Here is a 9,951-nt window from a genome sequence, read left to right as displayed (position 1 = left end):
ATTCTAGTCCAGCTGGCAAAGAGTCTTCTGAAAACTTACGGGGGTAAATATTTCTTTATTCTTTCCTTTTTCAGAAACCTTAGCAAATGTCTCCCCCAATTTCACTAGCGATGATGGAGTTATCAGTTCATTTCAGAGCCGACTACTGGGGCGAGGGGGTTTAATATCCTAATGGGTTTACTTCAGTGAGGACCCACTCATGAGGAGCTAGAAGCAGTTGAAAATTGGGGGGAGGGCTCTATCAGGAAATTAGGAAACTGTTTGGAGAGGCGACATGTGTGCTGGGGAGGTGACCCATGGATTCTACCATAATGTTAAACAGGTCTGCATTTCAGTTTCTTTTAAATCTTGCAACTGTTGTTCAGGATATCCAAGATTACAGCAACCACTAGCACAGGTTATGGCCAGAAAACTCTTCTATTTTTAAACGACACACAAACTCTTCTGCGCCATCACATTGTTTCAGTGATCAACTTTAAAGGGCCCTGGCTTACCTCCTCCTGGAATAATAGAGGAGTCACAGGAGTGCTGTGGGCCACTCCAAAAACCACTCCAGAGTGGTTCGCCACACATAATAGAGGGTGCACTTGAAAGGCAGCATCCAATGACCAGTTCTGGTTGAAGACTTTTGTGTTTTTCAAAAGCCCAATAAGCAGCAGAAGTGACCACAATGTGTTTGAAACTCTATAGCATGTGTCTTCAGGAGACAAAGTACCTAAAACTAGATGGAAAGACTTGTAATTTTTTAAATTAAAAACTATAGACAAGAGAGGTAACAAAGTAAAATAAGCATGAATCCTACATTTCTGTTTCAAAAATAAAACCCGAGGTATGGGGAAAATTGTAATATGGAATTCAGAAATCCGCTTTGGCCATATGCTGTACTGCATCTGCTTTCCTTGAGGCAAAAGGCTCTCAAGGACCAGTCATGCTCAGCTGGGAGAGACATAACACCAATGAGACTGAAGGCGGGCAAGAGGGTACAGAGGGGAAACTGCTGTTTCATCTGAGTGATCAGAGGGCAAACTTCCCACCATCAGCCCCTATGGACACATGCTACTGGTCAAGGTAGTCAGGCAGATGGACCACACAGGCCCATCGCCACTTCTCAAAAGAACAACTTAAACTAAGACCTATTTAACTCTCAGGAAGGGCATGAGTTATGTGACCTTCACAAATGGAAGGCAGCCTAAAACCAGTACCAGCATAGTCCATTCTGTCACAGAAACATTTTGTGTAGCCCCCGGCTCTACCCCTTATTGAAGGAAGGCCTTTCGTATAATCACTTAGTCTCAGCTTAGGTTTCCTCTATGAGAGGAGGCAATAATTCCCCTCTCACAGATAGATGTGAAAATAAAACAGTCCATGTAACAAATGCCTAGAAATGTCCAGGCCAAAGAACGCCTACTAACATCATTTTCTTCCCTGGCCCCTGCTCAGTCCCACGCAGTGCTCTAAGTTTATAAACACACCACTAAAAAAATTTGGTCTCGTAGACCTTCATACATATGTGTTAAGTCATACTTTATCGTACTGCAGTAATTGTATTGGGAGGAAAAAAATTTTTTTAAAATCCTTCGGTTTTCACATAGATGGAAGTGAAATCAACACAAAATGACCAAACAGATCATGGCCTCACCTTTTACTAAATGTAAAGCCTTGGGCAAGTTTAGTTTAATAGAAGGCTTCAATCAATCACAGCTTTTAAAATAGCAGCAACAACAACAAACATCCCTCCCACTAGACTGTAAAGTCCTGAGGGTTGAGAGCTCATTTGTTCAACTTTATATTCTATTAACATCCCTAGTCAACTGGCCCGCACATATCAGGAAGATAAGCTGCAGTGGCTTGAAGGGTTTATCACTTGAAGGGTCTAAAAGTCTGCCCAATTATAAAATGAAAAATATAAAAATCAAAGTAGAAAGAGGCTGGACCCACTAAGAAGTAGAATTTTCAAAATCTTTTTTTAATTAATTTTTTTTTAAATTTCTCGGCCTAGAGACAGATCTATCAAGTCTAGCTCTATGATTTCATGATTTCTGGCAAGTTACTTTTTCTGTCCACACTTCAGTTTCCTTAGCCACATAAGGAAGTGAACAAAGTTTTCCAAAATCCCTTACACCTCTAAAATTAGGTATCCACATTTCTACAAACACTTGTGGCAAATCCATGACAAAGGCATGCTGCCAGGCACTGTAAGAGACATGAGAGAGAAGAGACCAGAGCTACCCTTCAATGAGCTCATGGATTATTAAACAATAAAAAACAGGGGCACAAATAGCAGCAATTCAAGGCAGAAAGGGGCAGTGGCTATCAGAGAGGTAGTGATGTGGAACTGTGAGCTGTGGAGACAAGGACTGGCTTTGTGGAGGGGTGGCTTTTGTTCATGCTTCAATGTAGCAAATATGGAGCACCAGTCATGCCAGGCATTGTATCTTAGCACACATACACAAAAAAACCACACACACACAAAAACCACACAACTATGACCAAGACAAACAGAGTCCTGCTCTCACAGTGCCTAAAGGTTGGCTGGCAGGAGGCAGACATTTGGAGAAGGAGGAGGAATTCCCAGCAGAGGGACCTGTGGAGCAAAAACAGGAAAGCAGAGCATCACAAAGCAAATAGGAATGAGTCCATAGCTGTGTTTGCAGAGGAGTGATGATGGTACAGTGGAGTGGCATGAGAAAAGGTAGAAAAGTAGGAGGCAGCTGATGTGAAGTCCCTGAAATGCCAAGCTATGGAGTATGGATTTTAATTGGTCCAACAAAATAACCTAACAATTCTAAGTGACTGACTATACATTAAACTTCCCAGAATCACTAATTTTGTATCCAAATACACACTGCCTTTCTGTAACAAAAAGGAAGACGTTTGAAAGAAAATTGCCAAAAGAAGTAATTTAAATAAATTTATTCATGAAAGAAAAACATCTGAACATCAGGTACAGTCTGATCCACAATGTCGTAACTCATTTGCGGGAGTACTCTTATGCAGTTTGCAAGAGAAATTCCATGTGGAGCATCAGCTGAACATTTATCAAAATTCAGAAAGCCTTCAAACCTGAGTATTACACAATACATAATGACAATGATACAGTAATAAAAATACAATATCAAATACTCACTACTTTGTGAGTTACAAACTACAATATAAACAATTTAGGCCCTTTTTTAAGAAATGAAAAAATATTTCTATTACAGCCTTATTTCAAGCATTTTCAGTTAGATACAGCTTTCTATACTTTTAGTCACAATAGATAGCTAAAGAATGTCTTCATAAGTATCTGTAGGTAAAATATATTACTTGCTTAATGTTTGCACTCTGAAGTATACTTTGACACATACAGGTTCCGATAAGAGAATGAAATTGCTGTGGCAAAATCCTGGCTGATGATCAAGACTTGGATAGTTTTCATATTAAGTTAAAAAAATTTACATCACTGAAAAAAGAAGCAAGGACATACAAAGAAGCATCATCATTCTTTTGCAACGAAGCAGTCTAAGTCCAGGGAATGGGTTTTCCATTTTGAATTCAAAGTGTGTGGTCCCAAAGTTGAATTCTTTCAAATCCAAGGAGCGGCCTGCCACTGTGAGGCAACAGCAATGATGAAGCAAGTTGGGAGGAAAGTGTTAACTGAACTACAGAGATGGTCACTGATAAAACAAGTTCCTAGAAGTCCTCAGGCCCACCCAGAGGTGAAGGGCAGCCAGAACTATCAACACAAAAGAAAAATGCGCTCACTGAACTGCACACATAGAGCTTCTAGGAGGGTTAACAGTTCTTGACATAGGTTCCTGGTTGTAGTTTACAATATCTGCCTTCACCACCCTCTGTCATAAAAGAAAACAGAGTTATTATCAGGACATCAGAACATTTAGAAAGAGCTCCTTAAAGTATATTTTTATTTTCTGAACTCTGCTGAGCTTCTGATGATGGACACCACAAATGAAGCAGGAGTTGATATTAAAAGAATAAGCCAGACAAACAAATGAAGTGTGCTTTTTGTTTTTTTGTTTTCAAGAAGAGAATGGCAACTCAGCTATGGAGTTGTCCCTGGTTTTATGACATTTAACTTGAGGTTATCATAAGTCTAATGAAAAACTGACAAATCAATAAGGAAAAATTAAACCCTGATAATAATTTAGAGCAAAATAATTTAAATGAATCATTCACATGTATTTTAAATCATAGAAAAGAACTCATCATTTCAAAGTAAAAAATAACATTATTGATTAATATTTCCATAAGCCATTATATTTAGCGATACCTTTTCATTGAATGTTTACAGCAGTTTGAGTTTGTAAGAAGACATTTAAATGTTAAAGAGGATTCACATATAAAGCAGAAACATTCTGAGCAACCCATTTTTAAATCTTTTCCAATTTCTAAAACTTTCCTCCAAAATCCCTAACTTATTTCCAAATGGCTCACTATTGGTTATGAATACAACTGTAACAAAATACAGTATAATGAAAAATTTAGAAAATTACTTCATATTCGTTTGTAAAATAATTTAAACCAAAAGATACTTTTAACTCTTCCTTCCTTCCCTCTAACACACACTTCAAGGAATATCTAAAATGATACATTTAGCAATATGCTTAATATTCATCTCTAAGTAATACTTTAAAACAAATCCTTTACTGTTTTCAACTCTACAAAGTCTGCACACACAAGCAGACAAAGAAGGGCAATTCAAGGCAAATTTTAAAAATACTCTTTCAATTACCAAGCTATTTCAGGAAAAATGGTAAGGAATGAATAATGAAATAACTGCCTCAATTCTCCACTTCACTGCACATGTAATAAACACAACCATAAAGACAAATATGTTTAAAAGTAACTGCAATGTTATTTTAATTTGTTCCCAATTTCTTAATTCATGTCTCCTGGCAGAGGACCAATTTTTTAGTTCTAAATCAAGACTTAGACGCGATATTAATTTCCAATAATGTACAATAATCATCTGAACTTCCCTATTCATAAGGAATAAAGAACAAGATAGCATTCACTGTTTTTCCCTTCCCACCTCCCCAAACTGTAATAATTTATCCCTTAATACCTGCACTACTGTACTGAACAGATTCTACTCTGAGCAGAGCTGGTATGTTGATTATCTTCTTCCGGGTACTTCACTATTTCTGCCCTGACAATATGCTGTCAATTCCATACAACATAAATGAGACAAAGAATAAAGAATTAAAAAAAAAAAAAGACAAAATGGAAAGTATGTTCAATGACTGAATATAGAAACACCAAAGCAGAAACATAAAATTAACATATAAATGTAAACATGTCTCTCTCTCTCTCACACACACACACACACACACACACACACACACACACACACACACACACAAACAGCAGAATGTACACATACAAAAGAAAAGAAAAGGAAAGGAACAAAGGCCCAAGAAACATTATTCTTTGTAATTCTATTTAATTACTGAAATAGATATGACCACTAAACTTCCCAAATTGTGAGTTCCATTTTTGATAACACAATCATATATAACATATATAATGCCCAGAATTTCAGAAGACTATGAAGAATTATGAGGTTTTTCTATGTTAAAGTGCAATAAAAGGATTAATTCAATTTCCATTAACAAGATTTACTGAAGATATACTACGTGCCAGTCACTCTATACTGTGAATGTATGGGCGACTTACACAGAATCTATTCACAAGTTGCTGAGGACCCAATGGAAAGAGAAACACATATACAACTAATTGCCATACAAGTTAAACACTTAACTGGTGGACTTATAATATGCTGTGGGAACACAGAGGAAGGAGTAATTAATTTCTTTGAATGTGGGGAGAGGAATGAAGACATCAGAGGAAGCCATATGCCATTTACAATTTTTATATTTAATACTATTTATTACTTGTCCTAGACTTCCTTGTGATGCTCACTCCCCCATTCCTCCCAATCCTAACCTCCATACTTCCAAATTCCATACAGAAACAAACAAATTCAAAATGCAGTTGTAGGTCATGTAAAAAAAATTCACGAGGTACAATATTTAAGTACAACAACTGCTGCTTTCAAATATCTAAGAGTTTTACTAAATAAGAAACGATTTGTTTTTACCTTGTTATATTCGTAATTGCTATTACCTTAGGATAAAAAGACCACATGTGACAAATATGCATGACAGATATAACATGCTACCCAAATATTTTAGATTTAAAACTATCCTCGCTATCCATGTGATTGCAAGTATCTTATTTCAGGACACTCATCCTTCATAATAGCATCTATTAATTTACTAAGATAGACAGAAAGGCATCTTAATATGAGCTTCTATCTGTGATTACATTTATAAATAAAGATTCTATAAACAATTGAGAGTAAATGAATAGGATGCTGAGGCATACGAACATATTAGCCTTGGGTGGCTTCTGCTTAAGTTCTCTAGCAACAAGCAGCATTAACTTTTGGACAAGACTCATGATTTACTAGGCACTCAGCCTGATGCTATCAACACAAGCATTACCAACTGCCAAATGAGGTATGAGTGGGGGGTACATCAGTGAAATATTGTATACCATTATCTAACCTCCCCAAACCTAACTGTTTCATGCCAAACTATGGGTTACAATGAAGAGATGGGATTTTCATAATCAGTAAGCAACTCGTTAATCCAACAAAATGTTGGTTTAAGTCTTATCCTAGAAACACAACCGGATTACTGTCCTGTGCTCTAGACAATCTGGTCCAAGAACTGACTAACGTAAATGACTTGGATTTCATTATTAATTTTCATCAAATTAATCAAGAATTAACAAGGCAGCATCACTCTCAGGGGCTTTGACTCTTTGACATAAAGCTTTGTAAAGTGTTTCCGAACTGTAACCCATAACCAAGGCTCTGCAGATTCCAAATTTCACTTTCTATGATTAGAAAAACATAATTTCCATGTCATAAACTTCACGGTAGGTGGTTTCACTGTAGTCAGCTTATTTAAAAGTCATTTATTGATGTTTTTAGAGAAAATGTTACCTACAAAATACCAACCTTTATTTTTAGAGCCACAAAGTACACTCAATTATTCTCTGCTATTAGTTGATGAAATGAAAATAATGAAGTGGCCCTAAGAGGAAAAGAGTTATATGAGTGAACACAAGCTTAACCCTGATATTTTCAAAGAGCATTTGCCAAGTGGATACTGGAAATGGAAGCGGTAGCAATGGACGGCATAAGCAAGAAAGCAACCTATGGGTTGGGGCACAAGGTGTAAGGAGTATAGATGGACTCTCGGAGAGATTAAACTAAAGATAAATTTGGTCAACTGTGCAATTGCACCTTACTCCAGATAATAAGGAACATATTTACCACTGCAAAGGCCATAGTTTGTCATGCCCAGGATATGGAGTAAACACACCCTGAAGGCTAAAACATTTGTCACTATCATTCATTCAAAGCCAACCACTGTCCCAGATATTGCAGACATTTAGGTAAATAATGCACAATCTCTGTTTATTGAGATAATAAGAGTCTAGCATACAAAACAGATTTTAAACTATTACAGAATATTCTGACTGGTATACATTCAAAGTGCAACAAGATTACAGAATACAATTTAAAGCATGGATACAGGATACAACCTGTTAAAAAGTAAACCTACATGATCTCTAAAGTCCCATCTGGTTTTGAAATTTTACTTAAAAAATTAATTTAAAAGGTGAATAGGAAAGAGAAAAAATAGTATGTGATATGAAAATCCATTAAGCAACGTTCAATATCTGAGGGTTAGAGTAGTATGCACAAAATGAGAAAATATGCTCCTCAAGAAAACAAGTGGTCTTTAGGATAAGAAAGAAATCCCAGGACAGTTTTCATAAACATACTGGAGAAAATAATCATAAAAAATTAACACATGGGTAAGAAGAATCTGAGGAAGATCAATACTCAGGTAAAGCTAAAAAGCAGAAAGGACTCTTAATGGTTAAAAGGGTACTGTACAATAATATGCCAATTAAGATAATTAAAATCTTGAGTATGTCTATTACACGCCAAGCCCTACGTGAGATACTTTCAGATACAGTCTGAAAATAGTTTGAGGGGACAATAAGGAATATATATTTTTAGCAAGTTTAATGAATATCTCAGACATGATAGAAATTTTTTTTGGTATTTTAAAAACTAATACATTCCTAATTCAAATCAAGTAGATATTCATAGTTTATTAATTGGCAAGTATGTTGAGGCTTAAAAATGTATTAAGAACTCTTAACACCAAGTAGATACGGCAAAACTTCCTCGCAATTCAGTCTGAAGGACACAAGACAGGACTAAAAGGACTATGCTTTTTCTTTATCAATTATCTAATGCATTCTTAAAGAGCTGATGGCTGGATTTCCTAAACAACAGCAATTGTAAATTTATTTTTTCTCCCAAAAGTCTAGGCACTTTGCAAATAAAAAATCTGGACAATCTGGGAAACTATAACACTTGTTAACAACAGTATCAATTCTTACAATATCTTAGAGGATAATGGTTGGTCGGGGAGAAAGGGGAAGACTACATAAATGATGCAAATGAAACTATTAACCAAATTGGGAATTGTGGAAAAAGGACCTATAGTGTTTACTGTTTAAATGTTTGGCTGCCGCACTTATTCCGGGAGCTCCTTGAGGATAGGGACTTTCTCTTATTCATTTCTGTATCCCCAGATTCTACTGTGGTCCCTGGCATTACACAGACCCTCAAAATATGTTCACTGTGTTAATAAATTGCATTCACTTTCTTTTCTCTCTCTTCCTTTTCCTTGCAAAGCTTACAAAGTGTGTTGATAACTCATTTTATATAACTCCCAAATAAGAGCAATCTAGGTTAGAAATAAACTAGCAGAATCTCTTTAAATAATCAGTGAATGGAACTAGGACTAAAACCTCATTGTAAACACTTATGTCGCAAAGAAAATTATTATAGTAGAGCATCAACATCAATGTGACTGGTGAGTCTGCCATTTAACTCCTTCTCTATAGAATAATATAAAGTACTTTCAAAGATTCCCTTGAATCCCCCCAGTAATCTTTCAAATGTCGCAAAAGCCACATGCAGTGTGTGTGTGTGTGTATATATGTATGTATGTCTGTGTGTATATATATGTGTGTGTATATATATATATGTGTGTGTGTGTGTGTATATACAATCTGCACTTCCTAGTCTTTTAGATGAACTTGCAAAAATGTTTCCACTAAGAAATATGAATTGTAAAATCAATAATTTAATTGGCAAAAACACCAAATTCATCAGGATCAAGAAAGACTAATGAGGCTTCTTGCTATATACAAAGAATTTTGACAAACATATAGAAGAGTGCTGCAGTAACTTGAATTCCCTTTCAAATGAATGCATTAAGAGTAAATGCCACCAACAAACTGAAGATAGAATTAAATCTCAAAGCATAATAAGCAAGGTGGATGTGCAGGGAGGGTAGAGAATTATGTAATTAACACATCTAATATCTCTTTATTTAAAATACGCCAGGATATTAAGCCCATATCCAAAGTCAAAATAGTAACTCTGTTGATCTTGCAACACGAGGGAGCTAATGTTAATAAAGCTTTCCCCAAATTTTGCCTCCAGTTGTTTCATCTCTCCAGAGGTCTCCTTGTATCTGATCACCGCTGCACAGCTCAGGCAGTACAAGGAATTCTTCCTCAGTGCGGCCCTCTCACCTGTGAAGCACCAGTCCACCATTCCCTCTTTCAGAAAAACCACAATCATTGGTTTCCCCTGTCTTCATTCCTCCAAGCAAGAAACCTCAGGGTTATTATCTTGGACTTCTATTCTCTCTTATCCAGTAATTCCACAAGTCCTATCAGTTCCCTCTTTCCCTTCCACCTTGACTTTGGCCATTTTCACATGGTAGCAGTAACTCAGTCTCCTTACTTCAATCTCCCTCCTATCCAATGACATACAAAAATATTCCA

At 36.3% G+C, this 9,951-nt stretch overlaps 1 protein-coding gene across 3 annotated transcripts in view; it reads right to left on the bottom strand.

Moving 5' to 3' along the window:
• Positions 1–2,898: 2,898 nt before the first annotated feature.
• The window catches only part of LOC105487931 (RAB28, member RAS oncogene family), a 119,271-nt gene continuing 112,218 nt past the window's right edge, over positions 2,899–9,951 (bottom strand). The window contains exons 7-8 of one of the 3 annotated variants that reach the window (XM_011751601.3): positions 7,028–7,103; positions 2,899–3,833 (exon numbers count right to left, since the gene is read on the bottom strand). In XM_011751601.3, coding sequence (XP_011749903.1) covers positions 7,059–7,103 — 45 coding nt within the window. In that variant the 3' untranslated portion in view covers positions 2,899–3,833; positions 7,028–7,058. Of the gene's footprint in view, positions 3,834–5,065; positions 5,161–7,027; positions 7,104–9,951 lie in introns of all 3 variants that reach the window. The other 2 variants (XM_011751600.3, XM_011751599.3) reach the window with 2 other exon arrangements.

The sequence above is a fragment of the Macaca nemestrina genome, chromosome 3 (genome assembly GCF_043159975.1).
Source record: "Macaca nemestrina isolate mMacNem1 chromosome 3, mMacNem.hap1, whole genome shotgun sequence".
NCBI lineage: Eukaryota > Metazoa > Chordata > Mammalia > Primates > Cercopithecidae > Macaca > Macaca nemestrina.
The sequence above is the reverse complement of the archived record's forward strand: the minus strand, read 5'-3'. Positions and strand labels throughout refer to the sequence as shown.